General features: G+C 44.4%; 1 protein-coding gene across 6 annotated transcripts; it reads right to left on the bottom strand.

Moving 5' to 3' along the window:
- Window positions 1–6,765: 6,765 nt before the first annotated feature.
- Window positions 6,766–21,955, bottom strand: GOSR2 (golgi SNAP receptor complex member 2). 6 transcript variants are annotated; one of them, XM_036899755.2, is made up of 6 exons: window positions 21,844–21,955; window positions 15,260–15,324; window positions 13,668–13,776; window positions 12,703–12,835; window positions 10,209–10,349; window positions 6,766–7,097 (listed from the first exon to the last, which is right to left on the bottom strand). In XM_036899755.2, the coding sequence occupies exons 1-6, from the start codon at window positions 21,870–21,872 to the stop codon at window positions 6,936–6,938; spliced, it is 639 nt and encodes a 212-aa protein (XP_036755650.1). In that variant the 5' UTR covers window positions 21,873–21,955; the 3' UTR covers window positions 6,766–6,935. The 6 variants fall into 6 exon arrangements, with proteins under 6 accessions (XP_036755650.1, XP_036755651.1, XP_036755649.1 ...); XM_036899756.2 differs by having other exon boundaries at window positions 15,260–15,320; window positions 21,844–21,930; XM_036899754.2 differs by having other exon boundaries at window positions 13,668–13,801; window positions 15,260–15,320; window positions 21,844–21,921.
- Between the last annotated feature and the right edge of the window lie 242 nt (window positions 21,956–22,197).

Below are 22,197 nucleotides of genomic sequence, written 5' to 3'. Positions count from 1 at the left end.
TGGGGAACTGAGCTCACATGCCTCCTCGCCAACCAGCTCCCCTCCCTGATTTCCCCAGGAACCTCAGTCAGTACCCACTCCAGGCCCGCTAACCCATTCTCTACTGGCTCCCAGCTCAAGTCCCCCCTTCTACAGGAAGCACTGCCTTCTCCCCACTCCCCCAACTTCTCCACATGAGCTCTCTGCCCTCTGAACAGTCTCTCGTCCACCCCACTTGCTTGGCACCTATCACTACCCCATGACATCTCTTGTGATTATTAAATTGACCTTTTACGTTAAAAGGGTGTAATACTGTGGCTGAACTATTTTTTTTTTCCTTAAGTGGGTATCCAGGGCTTCTACATCTTCGAGTGCTGTTCCTTCCAAATGGGTGACCTCAGAAAATTTACTCCAAGGTATTTTCTCATCCAAAGAGGTGGCCATGGCTCCCAATCTGGAATTCTGCTCTGGGTCTCCGAAGGACCCTGGCTCCAGGAATAGAGGCTGCCCTCTGCCACAGGGGTAAAGGAGTGGGAACCAAAAAATGATTTCCTGGAAGAAATCACCAAGGACACTGAATTTACGCCCACCCCATGCACAAAGCTACAAAAACTTGGAACAACATCCAAGAGTGTTCAGGGTTCTATCTTTTGATATTAACAACATGGAGTGGTCTGAGGGCAATGCTGATTCTTCTTCTCTCCTAGGTGGTCCCTGCACATGCCTGGGCATGAGACAATCAAGCAGAGCATGCCTAAGGTGCCCAGAGGTGAACTCTGCCCAAGCTGCCTTGGGCGAAAGCACATGGAGCCCACTGGCCAGGCTGTGGGAAAAGGGGTGGGACTGCCTCCGCCTGCCCACTTTCACGGAGCCCCATTTCAGGCTTCTCAGGGCTCTGAGCCAGGAGAGGAAACAGTGAGCCAAGCAGCCCATGGCTTTCAGCCCTCCCGCAGCCCTCCCTGACTGCCTCTGGAAGGTAAAAGCTGACTAGAGCTTATTAGCACCCCATGCCAGCTGGCCCCTTCCCCTCAACTTCTCATACACTTCCTGTCCTTCAGCTGACCGGGGGGGGGGGGGGGGGCCTTCCCCTTGCTCTCCTAGAAAGCTCTTCCTGGGAATGCCCCCATGACAGCCACTCTACACTGTCTCTCAGCCTTGGAGATTCTGCCTGTCACTTTGTCCTTTGGTTGTTTCCAGTGAACAGTTCCTGTCTTTCCAGTTAAACAGTAATAATGACTCACACCTGGAGGCATTTAGAGCAGTGGTGCTCAACCTTGGCTGCACGTGAGGATCTACCGGAAAGTTTAAAAAATAATCCTGAGATCCAGGCTACACCCCAAGGAGTTCAGACCCTCTGGGGACAAGATTCAGAATCAGGGGTTTTCAAGCTCTCCAGTAAACCATCAAGGCTGACCATCACTGCTCCAGACCTCCAGTCTCCTATGAACACTAGGTCATCCGAGCTCCATGTCCACCCTGGGAAGGACCATGGGACAGGTGTTACCCCATTCTAAGCAAAAGCTGAGGCTCTGAGAGGCATCCACCACACGGGGCTGCAGCAGGGCTGGGTGTGAAGTCGGGTGTCTGCACCACAGATTCAGGGCTTTAATTGCAGCTTCATGCCTTTCCAATTGCTACCAGCTGCAGAGGGCACCCGTTGCCTCCAAAACTCTGTCTGCCCTAAAATAGCTAACATGATGCCGGGCAAACGCCAGGACTTTGATAGCTGGGAGTACTCCCCTCTGGGCCCGGTTAGGTCTCTCCAGAAGTCTCAGTGTCACAGAAGCCCAAAAAGAGGGGCCAGTAAGACCCCAACAGTGGAATCAACAGGTCACGGGTCAGTCTTCAAGGCCACAGTCCCCTCTTCCTGGGTGCTCTGCATTAGTCACAGCTGTCTTAGCCTTTAGTGTACATCGGGTGACCACCCTTCCTGGTTTACTTCAGCCTGAGGAAGTTACCAGAATTCAGGACTTTCAGTTTTAAAACCAGGACAAATTGGTCACCCTACTTCTCTCTCCCCAGGCTTGGTTGATGCATTTTCCCTCATGGAGTCAGCCCCATGCCTCTCCTTTTATCATCGCAGCTGTTGAGGGCTTATGAGCACATTATTAGTGGCACCAGCGGCCATGAAGCTTCCAGCTTCTTCCTGGCCTGGCCACGACAGCTTTGTTAAACCACTGCACCGATTCCTCAGAAGTCTGTTACCCACACGGGCTGGGCTCATCACGGGCTCTCCTGCAGGCCACTGGCCCGACAGCTATTGAACACCTATGATGGGCAGAGGATGCCAGAAGGTCCCTACAGGGAGGACGCGCCTGAACACCTACCATTCCCCAGGCAATGCGCAGTCCTAGAGGCATGGCCGGGCAGGGCTCCAGGATTCATGGAGGTACCATAGGATTGTGGGGTGTCCGTGGCCCAAAGCAGAAGAAACACCTTGTCCAAAGGTGCAGACGTGCAAGACTATGACATGTCCGAGAAGGCTGAACAGCCCAGGGAACGTGGAGAATCAGGGAGAAGTAGTGGAGGTGTAAGGGAGGGGGCAATGGAAGGCTGGTCTGTCACAACTGAGGTGCTTTACTCAGCAGACAGAGGCATCAATGAGGGGGGCCGGGAAGGACTTCGCCCCTTCCCAAACCAGATGGGAGAATTCAGCTTCCCCCACCCCCCACCCCCAACCCAGCTGGTCTAGGGCAGTGGTTCCCCTGGTGTGGCCAAAGGGAAGCCCACTGGGGTCCGCCTAGCCTCAGAATGCTCTTGGGTTAGAACAGTTTTTTCTTGGGCCTGGACAACCCTTAGAACTCCTGATGACTAGGATGCAACCCAGGCCAGTTAATCAGAATGGATCAGGGCAATTCTTACACACGTGAATATCTAAAAGCTCAGGAGGGAATCCCAGCGTAGAGCCAACGCCAGGAATCCTGCGCTGGAGGGGAGGGATGGGGCCAGGGAACCGCCAGATTCCCCACCCCCACCCTATCTCCTTTGTCTCCCATGTGAGTCATAAAATGAGGGAGCACAGAAAAGGGAGGAGTGAACACACATTTTGAGAAATGCTTTTCCACATTTGTTTTCAATATGCCCCTGAGCTGAGGGAAGGACAGAAAAGGGAGGAGTCCTGGAAATTAGAACTGGGATTTCAGGTCCATTTTGGCCACAACTCGAGAGCTTCAAGAAACAGCCCAGAACCACCACTCAGCAGGAAATTTTGCATCTAAAAGGAACCAATCCAAATCTGTAGTTGTTTCCTCCTCTCAGCACACCAGGCCTACCGCACTGAGCGGAGTTCCAAAACCCAGCCACAGATGGGGTGATGCCGCCCCCTAGGGGCAAAGCCTGCGTGCAGCTCCGATAGCCACTTCCAGTACCACCCCCGCCAACGACTCTACCACTTTCAACTAGGAAGATATTGTAGGACAGAGAACCTGCCATGCAGGGAGCAACAAATGGCTCAGAGCCCCAATCCCAGCAGGCCACCTTGGTATTCTGCATCTCATCCCCAGCATGGGAGGCGGTTGGTGCAGTGGTTATGAGCTTGGGCTATGAAGCCAGCCAGAACGGGGCCAACTCCTCCAAGGCTCCCTGCGGGGCCCTGGGGCTGTCACTAAGCTCAGCCTCCTCACCTGCACATTTAGGATAATACAGGACCTAATTCAGAGGGTTTGTGAAGAGTAGAGGTGCAACCCAGGAAAATAACCAAGCCTGACTCCCAGTAAGGGCCACTTCCAAGTTGGCAGTATTAATGGTCTGGGTTTTCCTCTGAACAAATATGACATTTTCCCAACCCCTATTCAAACAGCAACAGTACTTCTTTGCTTTGGCTGCTAGGACTCAAAGCCAAATTAGGGATTCCCCAGAGCATTTCTGTGAGGGCTTCACGACCTGCATTTGAATTTCTTTTATTGGTAATGACAGTCTACTCTGCTTTATTATTGGTACTCACATCTTTAGATATCACTATTTTAGTTATTTCCTGTAAGTCCTCTTAAATCTTTCCTGGAAAAAGACAGGGTATAAACAAGTAAGATTTTATTTTGAACCTGATGAGTTCTACTCTTCACACATATATGCTGAGTTAGTTCAGTATATATTTTCAAATGCTATCATCTTTAAGACAAAAGCCTTCCAAAAGACAGCGATTCTAAAATACACTATCACAATGACCTTAGAGACTTAAAAAAAATGTTCTAATTCAGGGTTGGGGTAAGCCCCAGGAATCCATAATTTTAAGTTTTCCAACTGCTTCTGAGAGCCAGCCTGGCCCCTGACCATGGAGCAGTGTTTGAGAATCTATGGTCTGGAAACATAAAAAAAGGGGACATTAATTATAACAATGAATGTCAAATTCCTTTGCAAAATATAATTTTGTAAATAAAATAAATCTCAAGTTTATTCAACTGATGTATTTCAAAAACAATGGGGGTAAATCCAAATCTGCAAATCAAATCCACTTAAATTCATTATAGCAAAGGACTTAGGAAAAAAACCCAGCAGTGAAGCCTTCTATTAAACTAAGATTCTCCTACTTAGTCTTTGAATTTGGTTTCTTAAGATGGTCACACCTGGAGTTAACTTTGGTGGAATGAAGATATTCCCAAGTACCCTGCCAGCCGCCTGACTTAAAACTATAATAGACACACCAAAATCCTGTACAACGTCGCAGAAACTGTCTACTGGAGATTCTTGCACCAGCCTGATGGAAAGATTCCCCCTAACTCCACTAGATGGTGCTCTTTCCCTGGTCTGGAACCCTTTCCTACACTCTGGGGACTATTTGACAAGAGCATCCAGTTAGTCCTAGGAGTGTCTCAAGGGGGCACAAAAAACCCAACGTGCAGGAGGGTAGGCAGTCTTGGGAGTGACATGCTGTCCTAGTGCCCTTGGGTTTCCACACTGGCTGCTGTTCCCTTAGCCATGGGTGTGAAGACCCACAAAACGCCTCCATAGTTTTAATCAGAAAGCAGGGAGAATGGCTCTCAAGGTGCAGGACAAAAGCCTTACTTCTGGTTCATCAAGGCCAACCATCCCTATAAAGGCAGGCTTGGAAACACAATGGTACACACTACAAATACCTATCACCTCAGCCAATGGAGGGCGGTGGGGACGGAGTTCCCAGCTCCCAGAGTTCAAGTCCAAATGGCTTGGTTGCTCCTTGCACACCTTCCTCCAAAGTGTGCTGTCTGGCAGGATCCTAGGTGCCCAGGGGACAGGACAGCCAGGTCTGTGCAGGTTAAAAACCCATTTTATAGACTGCCAAGACACCCGTGCTGGGAGGGTGCTGGGTGTGATGGAAATGTCAAACTGTGCCTTCTCAAAGTTATATCTAGGTCTGAAGATACCTTGACCCTTCTGTCTCCCCTCCCACCCCCCACCATTTTCACACTGGCAGGGTCCTCAATCCTTTCATGAAGGGGTCATAGATCTCCCCTCCTTGGAAACCCAGGGCCTTTGTTTAGCCCGAACAGGTAGGAGCAATGGCAACCCCACTGAAGTGTGAAATAAGAACCTAGGAAACTCAAGTTAAAAATTTGTGATGATTCAGGAACATTCACCAAGAGGGGGCCTTGCCACAAATGTACCTGAAAAGACCAATACTGCTACAGAAACAGGTAGGAGGTAAGGGAGGTAGAATGGAACACATACAGAAATGGGGAAGAAGACAGAAGATAGTCCAAGTGAGAAGCAACAAGGGCAGGAAGCAGGTGGGGCAAGACAATCCAAGGTGGAGTTAATACTGACCAGGTTTCCAGTTCTGGGAAATTTTGAGCCTAGGGCTGGTAGGGCCTGTGACCGATGTAAAAATAGGCTAACCAGGTCTTTCTGCTCCTTGTAGCAACTGATCACAATAGACAGACTACTTTACAGTAAATTCCACAATACACCAGGTATTTGTACAACCTTAATCCAGAAGGAAAAAGGTTCTGGTCCCTGAAAACAGAGTCTCACAAGGACAAAGACGAGGGATGTCTCCAGGGTGGCATCTGTCCATACTGGCTGGGCAGAATGGGGGTTTGGCTGGCAGGTGCTAATATATTCCAGGGAAGGGAAGAGAGTCAAAGAATTGGAGATGCTGAAACTAGAGAAGAAGCTGTCATGGACAAACCACTATCTTTGCTCACAGCTACTTTCTAAGGGGCAACAGCCCATCAGGCTACAATCCTAGAACCTTAAATGCCAACCAATCTATTACTACTGGAAAAAAAATCAGTGACAAGGACCTTCAGCCTTAAGACTGAACACTCCCAGGGAATAATACTGGCCTCACTTTAGAAAGGAGAAACACCCAACAGCTGTAATGTGGAAAATCTTACTCACTGCCAGCAATAGCGTCAATGCCTCTGTTTCCTCTAGGTAGCTGCTTCCAGGGAAAGGTGACAGTATTAGCAGTTAGTCATCTGAATGTCGTCTGGGGGCAGAGGGGAGGTTAGATAGTGGCAAAAACATGTTAAGTCCACCTATTCTAATGGCGTAGGAAAAAAGGTCTCTTCCCCCACTTCTCTTGGCTTCTACTCCAGTCTACCCATCAGGAGCCAGAACACCAGGTGACGACCAAGTGTGGATGGTCCTGTCCACAGGGCTCACCGCGAAAGCCTCCGGAGCACACACCAGACATGTGAACAAAATCACCACCATTCTTTTCCTCCCCGCTTCCTTCTCCAGCCCTTACCCTTACATTACTTCCTCCCCCAGTGAGAGAGAGAGACAGGTACTCTTTCATTTCCTAAGCACCGTGCATCTTGGTGGCACTAACTTCCCTCCTCCAAGAGTCACAGAAAACACAGCAGGTTGGAAACTCCCGCGAAGTTACAGATCACAATTACTTGCAAGTGGTCTTCACAGTTAAGGTGGGCATACATTTCAGAAGGCAGCCTGAGGGCCGCCTCTCTTTCAAGCACACACACTCATACAGGCTCTCACGCAGTGGGCACGTTGCTCAGGTCTTGGGTGTGGCTGGCTCATGTCAGGTACTGTACGGCGAGGAACATGACCACGCAGGTGAGCAGCATCCCACCTATCATAAAGTACTTGTCCTGGAAGGCCCGCTTCTCAATGAGCCGCATCACTGTGTTGGACAAGCCCAGCATGTTGGCAATGTCAAGGATCTTCTTCTGAGTCCCCTAGGACGGACGAGAAGAGAAAGAGTAACAAAAATCATCTTTGCTCTGCCAAGGGTGGGTGAATGTCATTATGAGATGGGGCTTTACTAAACAATAGTCTCCTGGTCATGCCTAAAGCATATAAAAAGCAGCATCAACCAGAAGCAGATCTCATATGATCAAACGACTTTTGATCAAGATACCAGAGCAAAGCAAGAGAGAAAGAAATCTCTCTTCCACAAATGTGCTGGAACAACTTACAAATAATAACTATCACATGTATGTACCATACACACAGATATGTATCATATACATGTATGTAAAAACAATTGATTCATATTATACCTAAAAATTAATTCAAGGTGGATCACAGATTAAACATAGAAGCAAACTATAAGCATCTAGAAAAAAGCAAAAAGCATAGGAGAATACCCAAAAACTGGGAACAATCCAGGTATACATCTACCAGAGGATGGAGAGACAAAGTATACCTGCACATGGGATACTGCTTGGCAATAAAAAAAGACCTAATTACCAACATGCAACAATGAGTGAGCCTGGAAAACATTCCTGAGAGGAAGAAGCCACACACAAAATAGAAACATGAATATATCTGTATGAGGTTCAATGACCAGCAAAACTAATCTATGGTGAAATGAACTGGAACAATGGCTGCCAGGGGTGGGTGGGGATGGTGGCAGACTGACAGGGGAAGGGCGTGAGGGATCGTTGCGGGTGATGAAAATGGTCTGCGTCTTGACAGCAGTGTGCATTACAAAGGAATATGCATTCGTCAAAATTCAATGACCCGCACAAGTAAGACTGCTACACCTACTATCCATACATTATTATCTCAGTAAGAATTTTTAAAATTAGAACATTTTATATATTAAAAAAAGCATCAAAAAACTTTTTCTCAAACCACTGTGTTGTGTATGTGAAACCATCATAAGATTGTATATCAATGATACTTCAATTAAAAAAAGAAAACAAAACCTTTTTCTCTTCTCCCTAGCTCCAAGATCCTTACTTTGAGATTGCTCGCTTTGTAGAGCAGAAACCTCAGGGGTTCTGCTGAGTACAATGTGTGGGTCAATGTCCACATTTGGGAGGGTTTGAGGTAGGCAAGATGGAAAGACAGAACTATGACGACCTCAAACCGCTTACATAAACATTACCACCTACCATGAAAAACAAAAGGGCATTTGATTCCTAAACCAACAGCCTAAACCAACCACCCACCCGGCCTGCTCTCCTCTGCTTTCTAACTTCCATTTTTAAGCACATTCAATTTCTTGGGAAGTAACAAATATACAGGAATGCTGGGAAGACCCCTACTTGCTTATATACACACCTCCAATTGCATTTGTGTGGATGGCATCTACCTAATGCCCCATATCCATTTTTTAAACTGACAACAGATTAATGACCAACTGGGAAGAGGCAAGAGCACTGGGAACACCACGAGGCATCATGGCCATGAAATCAAAGCCCGTTCTGCCCAGTGACTAACAAGCCTCACCGAGAGATCGCTCAAGTCAAACGTGACTGATGACAGAGGGGAGCACAGTCCTGTTTTCCTCAACAGTGATGGTAAAAAATAGACTCTCACTAAAGATTCTGCTTAGCTCTGAAGGTGTGGATTAATTCATTACCCTATGAAGTTCAAGTATCAAGTTTCTAAAATCAACTGAAAATTAACATACATTTCAAAGAATGTGCTCATTTTCAACCATGAATTTCCCTAAATCGAGGTCCAGCTCCTCTCAAATTGGTTTAGGCAGAAATGGGGGGACAGTGGGTGAGAGAATCAAGAGACAAAAGAGGCAGCAGTAGGTGTGTAGAAGAAACCGAGTTAGAAACCTCACATTCTAACTCCAACTGCCTCACCAGGCTTCCAGCACTTCGCTTCTGGTGACTGCGTAGGGGCACAAGTTGCTTGGACTCCTCCATGATACCAGACTTCAGGAAAAAACTCAGTTTGCTTTAGCCATAAGTTCTAACCCCCACTAGGTAGATGTTAGTGCAGGAGAGTCTTCTCCTAAAAGGTTTTAATGTTTTCCTGAGATATGGGAAGGAACCAGCAGTTTTCTAAAGAAAGGGCAGATTAATCACGTATCGGTTTAGATTACGTAGGAGGCCTTTCTGAAAGGGGGGCACCCGTGAAGCTGTCAGAGACCACACTTCCTGACCATGTAAAGCCCTGCAAACATCAGCAGGAGGTGTCTCTTGCAGCTTGCCTGACCTTCTCCCTGGTAAAGATGGCAGGGGCTATGCAGAAGGGACAGAAGTCCTGCAGAGCTGACAGGCTCAACATGGGCCAACAAAGACTAAGATAAGTTCACACTTCCGAGGGCCTGTTTCTCACAGCTCAGTGGCTGGGAGTGCTTCGTTCACAGGGGACCACACCCTGATAACAGGCACAGCCTACACCCCATTATCCATCAGGGTTGATACAGGAAATGGGCTGAGGCAGAAACAGCATGACTGACATCAGAAACTGTGTAATGTTTCTGCAATCTACTCCCAGGGGTTTGAGTCCCAGCCAATGGGGCAGGGCTTCTAGGAAGACCTGTGACTGAACAGTGAAGAGTCGCCATGGATGACAACCACGTGCTCTAGAAGCTACCTGCTGCTAGCCAACCACTGCAGCCCTAAGACCCCACCGCTGTAGATTCAGTCACGGGGGGAAAAAAGGTCTTGGTTATAAGGCAGTCCACAGTAGAGGCCCTATGAGAAAACACTTGGGAGTGGGGCGCCGAGCACGGCCATGTCCTCCTCCTTGCGAGAGTGGATACTCTGTGGCAGAATTCCTTACTCTGGTACTGGCTCCTCTCGTAGCGATCATTTTCACGCTAAGTTCAGTAAATGGACAGAGGCCTAGATACCAACAGATGCCATATCACGGTTCACTGCAAGCACAATAAATACCTACTGGCAAAGGGAATTTGGTTACTTCTGGACTCAACAATTCATCTCCACGAGGAAGAATCCCAAACTCAAGGGCTCTGCCTCATCATCAAAATACTCAATTTGGGAATTCATAATCAAAATGTAAATGCAGGTACCAAACTGTTGGGTGGGCGAGGCCAAACAAGAGACCTTCTCCCTGTCCCCCAGAAGGGTCCCCACCTTCAAGGTCAGTCTCTGGGCCCTTAGTCCCTCCAGAATACTGTGCCCGCCTCCAATGAGGTCATCCATGCCGTGGTGAACTTTCTGGAGGGAGGAGTTAAACTGCAGTGATTCATCCATTGGTATGGTGGTGTCAGAGTCCTGTGAAAGAAATGCAGGCACTTGATTAACTTTGCTTGCTAGCCAGCTCCTGGGGTCCCACTGTGTCTGACTGTTCTGCCTTTTGACCAAGGCCAAGCCAGAAGAACAGCCAGAGGGAATGATGCAAGAATCGGAGGAACCTAACAGAGAAGAAAAAGCAAAGCAAAGATCTGGGGAGGCTTCTGTTCACTGAGGTGAAGAGGAATCTTCCTCAGACCTACCCATCTTCAAATGAGTTCTGCTACACAAGTCTTGTTAATTCCTGTCTCTGTATCATTACCTCCTCGTAGGAATAACACTATTCCTTCGAGAACTCACTGGGCTTCTCCTAAAAGCATTCTCTGACCATTTCTCTAACTCGTAACCTAGCTTACTCCCAATGTTCCTTTACTTGGCTTCCCCGTAACACAGCATTAAATGTCTGCTTCTGTTCTTAGGACTTTTATCTGTAGCTTATCCCTCCAATTAGACTGAAACTGACAAAGCACAGGAGAGACTGTGCCTTCTACTGAAGGCCTGATGGCATTCAGGATGGGACTGTCTCCTCAGCAGGCAAGAGGAGTCTTTCAAGAAATGAAGGGAGAAAAAATTAATACTGATCAAGTGCTTTCCACTTCACATGTTCACTACCCCAAGCTCGCTCAATCCCCACTCTAACCTCACAAGGTAGTTACTGTATTATCTCCATTTTAGAGAGGTGCAGTAACTTGTCCAAGATCACACAGAGCTGGTAAGATGTCCGGCGGGGCATGAATCAGTACTGAGTGCAGAGCCTGCCCTCTTTAGCATCCTGTAGGGAGAAACACCAAGACCAACTCTCGGGCTCTCATTTTACACTGCAAGTAGCCTGTACACAGAAGCAAGTCACAACTAGCCATAATACTGCTCTCTTTCCTGCCTCCTGCTAATCACAAACTCCTCTGCCAGGCACTGCTGGTTTTATCACTTTCAATCATCACCAAGAAGTTAGACCACCTTTTTTTTGCTGCTCAACTTCAGATTCATATACAGGTTTTCAATCCCCGCTACTAATCAGGAGCACCTTAAAGTGTTCTGCATAGAGCTAATGTTCAGTGAGTCAAAAGACTCCAGTGTTTTGAGTGAATCAAGTAGAGAGACCTCTCGCTTCATTTACCTGACAAGCATTTACTGAATGCCTCTTACATACAAATCTTTCTTACCTTCCCACCTTAAACAGTATGTTAATAGGCCATTATCTCTTAGAATAATGTATTATAGCTCCAGATTGCAAAAGAACAGGGAAGTAGTTCATTCGGTAAGTCAGTTTTCCTTAAGCGTCCACTGTGTGCCTACCAACCTGGTAAGAAACAAAATAATTCTAAGCCATCATCCGTGGCCTTAAAAAGGCTCTGTCGAAAGCCCCCAGAACATCTTTTAGTTTACTACAGTTCACTGTAGTTCAGTGTAGAGTTCATTATGCTTTTGAAAGGCAGCTATGCTTACCACTGTATCACCAACACGTCCTCACTACACTTCTGAACTGTTAATCACTGTCCCTTGACTGCTTACTCTAGAGAAACAAAAAATATTCTGAAACACTCAGAGAAATTTACAGCAAAGAGTGTTAAACATCTGCGAAGTGGGAACTGATTTGAATTCGGATGGCAGGCTTAGAAAGCTAAGACCTCTTAGAAAATGAATCTATTAAAAAAAAAAAAACACCCCCGAAACCCACCTCATTTGGTGAAATATATTATGCGGGACATGAAAAAAGCAGTTATGTTCTACAGCCATTTGCAGGAAATGATCCTATGGAGACAAAAGGACAGGGCCAAGGGCGCTCTACAAAATCAAACATGCAAACCAACAGGCCACTTTTAAACAGGCTCAAGTCATGCAATACATCTAAAACAAATGATCTGTTAACAAATTCCTCCAAATTGCTGCTCAGATTAGGAGCAAAAACATTTTAATGCATCTGACACTGGAACCACACACATACATGGCACAATGGCAAGTGCCCGAAGGCAGCTTTGAAGTGCCGCCCTTACTACTAACAGTCTAAGGTCTCATCTGTCCCTATCTGATCAGAAAAAAGCTTCTAGCATGTGAAGTTGCACCCTCTACATCGGACCAGTCAAACCAGGTCATTTTCATCTCTGTCCAGCTCCTTCCATTTAACTGTTTCCTCTTCAGGTTTTCGTACAAGAAAAAAGATTCCCTGTCCCCGTCTAGTCTCTGTGGTAATGCACAAAGTCTACTGTCATTTCCAGTTGGCCTCCTCATCAGTCTGCTTCAGATAACCCCTAAACACATGAAGCTCAGAGACTTGAGTTCTAGCTCTGAGAGGCTGTCAAGTCTCTGCAGCCCCCCACTCAGGCACCGGGCTTACATTAGTGGTGAAGGTGCGAGACAGAAGCTCCTCTCGCTGTCGTTCCTGTTGCTCCCGTGTGTAGCGCCGATGCTGGAAGTTTCTGAGAGCAGTCTGCAAGTGCTGGACATCATACTTTAACTGGTCAACACGACTGGAATTGACACAGAGAGAGATTACATTCCAGAAACCCAGAGTGGCATAATTTGAGATGGCCATGCTTTGTATTCAAAAAAGATGTTTCCTTCCTTCCCCCTACACCACTCCACACTTTCCCAGAATAATCTGATTTTGATCAGTCATGTCGAAAATAAAGAAATAGCTTATGGTTAAAGAAGGGTTGTAGCACACAAGATTCCAGCAGCTTTACTTAAATATCTGCAGGTCTCTGATTCTGGATGCATGACAGGGAACAGGTGACAGGAAGCAGGGTCAATGACCTCTTCCTGACCTTCTATGGATTACATCGTTCTCCTAGAAGCCCAAGGGCATCTTTGGAGTAAAGTATCAGTGAAGTTTCATAAACTTTTGGGAGCAGGGGTTGGAATAGAGGTGTTGAGGGTGGTTTCACTTTAATTTCATGGGGGCGTATCAAATGTAAGATCAGCATTTCATTACAAATAGACTGATTGAAATGATTAAGAGCAAGACTTCATTTCAACCCAAGAATGTAGTGGGAACCAAAGGGCAGAGTAAAACTCCCAGCTGCATAAAGCTTCAAGTGGCCACAAGTCTGATCAGAAAAACAGTACTGGAGGCAAAATTTCCCACTGAGACTGGTGAGGTAGGAAGACCCCAGGCTTCTGAGCCACTAACCCCACAGTCTTTTTATTCTGAGGAAGTCTCACTCAAAGAGAATCGTGCCATGTATGGGACTTATCTTTGCACAGTCTCGTTTTTCAACATTCAAGCAGATTTTCAGAACACTCAATAGTTTTCCCTGGGGGGAAGCCTGCCCTGCTGGGGCAGCGTACCAGGACACTCACAGTTTGGCATTCTGTCTTTTATTAGGGGGCTCCTTGCTGGACAAAATCTCCAGACGTTCTAGATGGCTGAATATCTGGTCTATGCTCGCTTGGATTTCATTTTCTACTACTGCACAAAAGAAAAAAAAAAATTGCTGAAAAAAAGATAAACTTAGCTTAGATGATTGATAAATCAAACTTTTTTCCATCTCTAATAAACTCAAAAAATGTACTTCAAAAGGAGAAAAATGCACATACTAATGAATCATGTAAACAAATTCAAGTTATACTAAGTGACTCTGTAAATGTTTCATATATATATATATATATATATACACACATATAGCTGTTAGGGCCACAGCAATACCATTTTTTTAAAAAGCTGAAGATAAATCTGTAGAAATAAATTTCCTGCCTTTAGAAAATCAAGTGAACATTTAAAGGTTGTTCAAGTAAATATTTTAAGAAAAATGCAGTAGTTCTGATACAGAATGTGGTCTCTTTTCCTTTGAGATTATTCTCAGATATGAGTTATAAGTACCTAGTGAAAAGACTGCTGATTGAATTCCCTACAGTAATGAGGTTAAAAAGAAAGCACAAAGGAGAAAATTAGTACATGAAACACAGGGAAGAGTTCCCTTAACGCTTTCCATAAGAATGGGCAGGCTAATGCTGAGTCCCCAAAATAGACCAAATATCAATAGGAAAGGCCCAGGAAAGAATCCACAGAGGTAGAGATATGATAAATACAGTTATTTTCCTTATCCCTTTTGATAAACACTCAAAATGACCTCTTTTCCATTCCTAATCATGCAACAATGAGATTGTTGGAAAGGCAAACAAAGTCGATAGATAGAAACTAAACTGTGCACCAGAAGAGGCACCCAGACTGCTTCTTACCTCACAAAGAAATGACAGTAAAGACAGCAATGTCACCTTCCTCGGTTAGCCTACAGCCACCAAATACAGTTTAAATGAGAACCACATGAGGCACAGAAACAAGAGCTGTTTTTGAAGGTGCAGAAAGGAGACAGGAGAAAGCAGGAGAAACAGGCGTGGAGACAGCCAGGAAGAGATAAGAAGGCAGCTTCAGCAAGGTGTGGGTGACAGGTACGATCGACTCAGAAAAAGACCTTTTCTTATAATAGAAGAGAAACTTTAAAAAGCAAAACACAGCAGTCTTTTCAAAAGAAACCACGGTGTGGGAACTAAACTAATTAACATTGCCATTTGTTCCTGAATAATCCTCCTAAAACGCCACAGCTCTCAGCTCAGAAGAAATGACCAATTCCAGTTAAACATCTCTGAATTTTTATGGCATACATTCCTTTAAAGACTAGGTAATTAGATTAAGACAGATGGAGGACTGCTTCCATTCCCATAGAGCCATGTCAGGTTGAGTGGAGGGGTAATGGGGGATAAGACTTGTGGATTCCAAAGGCCACAAAAGGGAAATCAGTGACTTTGCCATAGGGTTTTTCTGTCTACCCTAAGAGCACAACTCATTCCACACTGAATCATTTAGCCCCTGAGGCAGAAATGCAGTCAGGAAACCCAGCCCATTAGCCCCGTGTCAACAGAGAAAAGACTGGTCTCCACAGTGAATTACTCACAGTGCAGGGACTGCTTGTCGGCTGTCTCCAGGCGTCCCATGTGAGACTGGATCTTGTGGACCTGTCTATCAAAGGGAGAGGGAGGAAATGAGTGAGGCAGGAGTCATCAACAGCACTTCGGTCAGGAAAGACAATTTTTCTGATGCCAACATGTAACTGATTAAAATTGACAGCATCACTGAACTGTGAAGTTTGTATGTGGCACTTGAGGCTACATGGTTTCTGATTATTTTGACATTAGTATTAATAATAATACTGATGGGCCGCATTTATTGAGTGCTTACCAGATCTGAGTCATTGTGCACAGTCAATAACCCTACGAGGAAAGTACTATTACCCTCATTTTATAAATAAGACAGCTGAAGCCCAGAAAGGTTACGTAACTTGTTCAAGGTCACAAAGCAAGTGATAAACCTCAATCTGGAACCAGCCAATCCCAGCTGGGTTCTTTGACCCAATGTGCTGAGCACTGGTCTGTCCTAGGGAGAGTCAAAGGACAAGAGAGATATAATCCTTGTCCTTGAGAAACAATGTAATTAGGAACGACAGGCTAGAGAGCCCTGAAAAGTCCCAAGAAGCTTTAAGAGAACGCTAACACATGTAAGCGTAAACAAGCAGAAAGCTGAGGGGTGATGCACAGCGGTGCCAAGCAAAGGCGAGTAAATAAGAGTAAGCTGGGGAGAGAGTTTTGGAGGAAGGGAGTTCTGAACATCATTTTGAAGAAGTGAGACATGACTGCTGAAGGAAGATATGAAGAAAATGATATGCCAACATGTCACGTGGATTGCAAGCAGGCTGGCCTGCCTGAAAGAGAGCTGGTGTCAGAGGGGAGAAGGGAAAGAGGCAATTAGCTGGAGAAAACCATCAGAGGAAGGCTCTGAAAGATAGAGATCTCCTGTTTGGTAAACATCTTTCCTTGACAACACAAGCAAATGCCATCTCCTTTGGAAATGCAACTGCTGTACCCTAGACTTCTGGCAGACAACAGGCCCCAAAACACTCTCTGGAGGTGACACAGGGCTTGACCAAGGTCACGCTGAGCCCTTCCTAGCGGTCCTCTAAGATCTCCCCTCAACAACTGTCTCCTGGTGCTTCTGGTCTCTCCACTTTAGAGCCACATGAAAGGGGCCTGCTGAGCTCTTCTATCATTTCCAACCCTTGAGGGAAAGGTCAGCAACCAGTCTCTACTGCAAGCACTGCAAAGTATGACCCCAATATGACCAGTGCAAGCCAGGAGCCCAAACTTGGTTTCAACTTGTTTCTCATCTTTCCCAGGACTTACCTATGGTCTCTAAACATGACATGTGGCACCAGAAGCAAGGCCAGCTCTCTACTGACTCTCAAGAGTGCTCCCAGGCAAGATCTGCAGCCCTGAGAGATAACCAGAAATCACTACTGAAGAGTCTGACAGACCAGACAGCTACCTCAGTAAAGGTAAGTCCAGGTATTTTAGAATGGGGGCATGTGGAGACGGAGCCAGATGTAGGAATGCAGCCTGAAGTAACCAACATCTGGATCAGGCTAACCATGGAAACAACTATAGAGGACTGGAGGGTAACCTGGATGTAGGCAATGAAGATTTCAATGGTAGCCTAACACAGAAAGTCTGAAAATTAGTGGCATTATCGTCAGGAATAGGAATATAATAAAAGGTTGTGGGGAGCAAAGAATAACCAAGACAGCTCTTAAGTATGAGAGGGATGACTTGTTCTGCCTGTTACTAAGACTTATTACAAAGCCATAATAATAAAAGCAGTATGATAGTAGTAAAGGGGCAAAGAGACAAACCCTAACCCTGACCCAAGTGCAAAGACTAGAAGCCAGAAGCAGTCCTACATATTTGGAGACTTGGTGATATAAATCAGTGGAAAAAGAATGGACTACAATAAATACTGATGGCTCAGTTTGTTATCCATATGGAAAAAAGATACCTCATGTAATACACAATAATAAACTTAAGATGGTCTAAAGTCTAAATGTAAAAAGCAAGGCTTTCAAACTTTCTGAAGAAAATATAGGAGGGCATACTATGACTTCAGGTTAAGGAAGAATTTCTTAAACTAAGCAAAAAACAAAACTACCCTCCAAACCCCAGAAATCACAAAAGAACAGACTGATAAATTTGACTAAATTAAAAAAACAAACAAACTTGTGTTATATGTACCATTAAAAAAATAAAAAGACAGAGACAAGAAGATATCTGCAGCAGATAAAAGACTAAAGTCCAGAATACATAAAGAGCAGCTACACATCGATATGAAAAGTCTAACAGAACAATTTTTTTTAAATGGGTAAAGGGCAACTGACCAAGGAAACCCAAATGGTCAATAAGTATATGAAGAAGTACTCAACTTTACTAATAATCAGGAAAAAGCAAATAAAAAATAATGAGATACCATATTTTTCCCATTAGATTGGCATATTTTAAACTTAAGGATGAGGGATTCATGGTAGGCTAAACAATGGTATCTAAGGGATGGTAGGGAAGTTTCCAATATTCCACCACAGGTCTGCTTTTGGCTCTATGTTTTGTCCAGTATTTTAAAATAATCGACTAATGCTTATGAAATTTGCAAAAGTTCTATGCTATAATGAGTGGTGAGGCTACTGTGCCACAAAGCAAGTATCAACATCTTTCATTTAGGCTAAAATACTAAGATGATATTTGTCAGGGATGAAAAGTATTTTGACTTAATGTAAGTCAAATGCACAATATAGAACAGCATTCAATTCTGGGAACTATCTGTCAAAGGAATCCTGTCAAAGGTTTTCCCCAATGGAAGATGAATAGGATGACTGAGCGTTTAGAAGTTAAGTCATGAAGAGGAATGAGTAAAGAGCTAGTGATACTAAGACACTTGGAAAAAGGAAAAAAAATTAAATGGGCAGCTCGTACTCTTTGAACATCTAGAATTGACATATAGGAAGAAGAATAGGTTTGTGCTCTGTTTTTGTTCCTTAAGGACCCAGAACCAAAAGGTACAAATTTCAAGATGATAGATTTGTACCTTTTGGGGTGGAGCTCCTGCATGTTGAAACACAGGGTATACAAATTGGTCTTCCTGATCAAAGTGAGTTGGAATGCAAGATCTTGCCAGTCCCTTTAAATTCTTAAATTGAATGAGGAAACTGGGGAGAGATGCTGCCAACACCCACAAAACCGTTTGAACCCTATGAACATGCTCTATTTTCTAAGCTAAAATGGATAAACTAAGTTGCAGAGCAACATTACTAACTTTTCCCATGCTTTGAATAAACTTGAAAATATAAAAGCCTACAAACGCAGAGACTTAACCAATCTCTACATTTCACGCTTGGGAGGAAATAAGTGCATACATAAACTGAACTAGGGATTCAGACGACACACTCCAAGCCAGTAACAAATAGGTGATACACAAATATGATGTGGGAGTGTGGACACCAGAAATGGGGAGTCCCAGCCCTGCCTAGCATGGGGTCCATGATGGGCTTGGGTGGTAACATAAATAAGCAGAGACCTATTAGCAAGTAAGCAAGGGTCATTGTTGTTGAATTTTTTAAAAAAGGACTGTAGAATATCTAGGAAGATTTTAAAAATAAAATTGCTTTTTAAAAGCCCATGGAACTATACACCACTAGGCATCCATGCTGCCTTTGATCACTGGGAGCAGGATACAGGGTTTTGGAGTTAAAAGATCTGGGTTGAAGATCTACTTCCATATGGAGTAGCTGAGGGACACTGAACGAATCATTTAACTCCCTCATGCCTCAGTTTCCTCGACTGTAAAGCAGAGTATTATTAATCACAATTACTTACAGGGTCATAGATTTAAACGCAGTACAAAACTGCTGGGTAACCTAAACAGCATTATTGTTGTTTTTACTTACCTTTACTTAAAAGTACTGGCGACCCTTGAACAACACGGGTTTGAACTGAGCAGGTCCATTTATACAAGCATTTTTTTTTTCAATAAATCTACACAGTGGGAACTATCAGTTTCATTTTCAAGTTAGCTCTTGCCTCTACTATAGTTAACCTCTCATCAGAAGGCAAAACTAAAAAAGGAAAAACTGGTCTTGAGATAAGGTAACAGTTTAAAGGTGAAAGTGATTTTCATCAAAATCACCTGGGGAGCTTTTTAAAAATAGAACTTCCTGTGTTCCAGATCTACCAAATCAAAATTACTAGGGATAGTAAGGGCCAGGGCACTGAATGGTCGTGGATTATTTAGGGGACATACAGGGTACCTTTACAACCACTGGGATCTCAAAAGCAATAATAACCTGGCTATTAGTTCCTCTGAAAAATTCATAATGCAGTATTATTTAAGTGTAAAATGTTTATTCTGATTTTCACTTTCTTTTCCAATCACTGTTAAGGCAGTTTAAGAGTTTTCAAGATATATGACTTTAAAATGTTCACCTAATGCCAGTGCACTTTCAGGGACATGGGAAGAGATAACACAAATTGGGTTCAAAGTTCCAATAAAATTAATATTTCAGTTACTGTTGTGTCAACTCAGCTACAATAATTAATTTCTGCAATTTTGCAAAAGTAAATTGCTGATGCTCGCAGGATTCCATGTGTTCTCTTTTAAAGACAATCACCAGTATTATGGAGCTGCAAAGAGCCTTACAGCTTCACTAGACCAACATTTTTATAGATGAAGAAAACCAGGACCTCATCCTGGTTCACTATTTGAGCAGAGAGGTGGACTGTAACGCATTTGCCTTTCTTAGTAACTTGAGCATGATTTTGTTTCATTGCTTTTCCAACTGACTCACAGGTTTAGTACCTTCTTATAATTTTTATATGAGAATAGGGCTCCCAGTGTAAGAGCAAATTCTTCCATTGTAATACCTCTACAAAGGAGTTCTATATTTTTACCCACACAAACCAAACTTCATCACTAAAGTAAAAAGAAAAAACCCATAAACTTAGAAAATGAATCAATAAATGGATCATTATCCTCTTATTCCTAATGCTTCAAAGTACTGACTTTTGTTGTGACTTCATTAGAGAGGCAGTTCCCTATTTTATTTCATGGCCAGGCCCTGGGGGTGTGATTTTAAGTGTTTTTATCAGCACCAAATTACAGGATAAACTCAAAGAATTGTTAAAATAGGATGTATAGGTATATAAGCCAAAAACTGAAAACAGAGGCTCAAACAGATATGTGTACACCAATGTTCATAGTAGCATTATTCACAACAGCCAAAAGGTGGAAACCCAAGTGTCCATCAACAGATAAATGGATAACAAAATGTGGTATGGATGTACATTTACTTAAAGAGGAGTATTATTCAGCCATAAAAGGGATGATATCTAATACACACCATGACATGGACTTTGCAAACAATTACACTAAGTCAAAGAAGCCAGCCACAAAGGGACAAATACTGAATAGTTTCAAGTATATAGGATATCTAGAATAGGCAAATTCAGGGACATAAAATAGAACAGAAGTTACCAGGGGCCTGGGGGGGAAGGAATGAGGAAGTACTGCTTAATGGGTACATGAGTTTCTGTTTTGGATGCTGAAAAAGTTCTTGAAATGGACAGTGGTAATGATCACACAATATTGTGAATGTACTTAATGTCACTGAACGGTACATTTTTTTAATGGTAAATTAAATGATAACAGTAACTTAGTTTTAACTTAGTTAAAATTTAATGGTTAATTATATATCAATGATACTTTAATTTAAAAAACTTAATGGTTAACTTTTAAAAGGAAAATTTTGTTATCCACATTTTACAATAAAAAAATCATAAAAATTTTCTCCAAAAAAATAGGATAGGTATGACCCTATTACCATACTCAATTATGTATCTCATTAAGTTCTAAAAATGCAGTACAAGACGAATAAAGGATTCGACCAAGAAATTTAAGTTATGAAAAGTTAACCCAAAATTCAATTTCCTTAAAGATAACTTGTAATCAGGTATGAACAACAAATATTACTGAATGCTACTGGTACAGAAATTTCTTTGTACCATAAATACACGGTCTTTAGTATAAACCAAACCAGAGTAAAAGAAATAAAGTCTTTTTTAGCAACAAGATTACGGTCAATCAAGAGTAGGGACTGACGTCACTTAGGAGCTGTGAGCTATAATGAACCTTTTTCCCGAGGACCTTAGCCCAGTGATGGACCCTTTAAATCGCTTAAGGAGATCTTGTTTGTACTGTTCATTTACCCTCCACACCATCCTGCCACACGTGTTACATCTTTTTTCGTACATGTGTTGGTTCTCCAACAACGAAGTGAACTCCTATATGCAGGGCCCTCTACCAACCCGAAGTACTGAGTTGCCAGGTACTGGACAAAGTATGATAACCCGCAGGTATGACTGTCCCTTCAACTCGTCTACCCAGTAGGCAGTCACGGCCTGGAATACCCCAGGAGCCATGCAGCCCTACGTCTCCGACCCGTAGGCCGGGCCTTCAGTCAGAGATTGAGCACTTCCCAGCGGCCCCCGGCAGAGCCCGGGCGGAAGGACTCGGCCTCCAACACTGGCGGACGCCCGAGGCTCTAGCACGGGGGACCTGCCTAATCCAGCCTGGCTTCACCCCCGCCCATGCCCCGACCCGATCCCTCACTTGTGCGTTTGCTGGTACAGCGGCTCCATATCACCGGCCCCGCCGGGTCCGGCTCGAGCTCCCTCGGAACACGTCTTCACAGACCCCTCCTGACTTCCGGCTTCCGGTCACGTGACCCAACTCCGCCCCTACCCCCCCCCGCTCCCCTGGCAGGCTGGGGCTGCCCCCATGCACGCCTTTCTGGTGGTGTTTGCGATAGAGAAGGGCAGTGAGGAAAGAGGCCTGAAGAAGAAGGTTAAGTGTAGTCAGAGGTTCTGCCTGGGATGGAGGACGAGGATGTGTGCGTTTTGACAGGAGGCTATCTCCAACATCCAGTCAGGCATTCATGAGGGCAGTCGTAGAATAGTGACATGA

The sequence above is a fragment of the Manis pentadactyla genome, chromosome 4, assembly GCF_030020395.1.
Source record: "Manis pentadactyla isolate mManPen7 chromosome 4, mManPen7.hap1, whole genome shotgun sequence".
NCBI classification, from domain to species: Eukaryota; Metazoa; Chordata; class Mammalia; order Pholidota; family Manidae; genus Manis; species Manis pentadactyla.
Note: the sequence above shows the minus strand (reverse complement) of the source record. Positions and strands in the feature narration are given on the sequence as shown.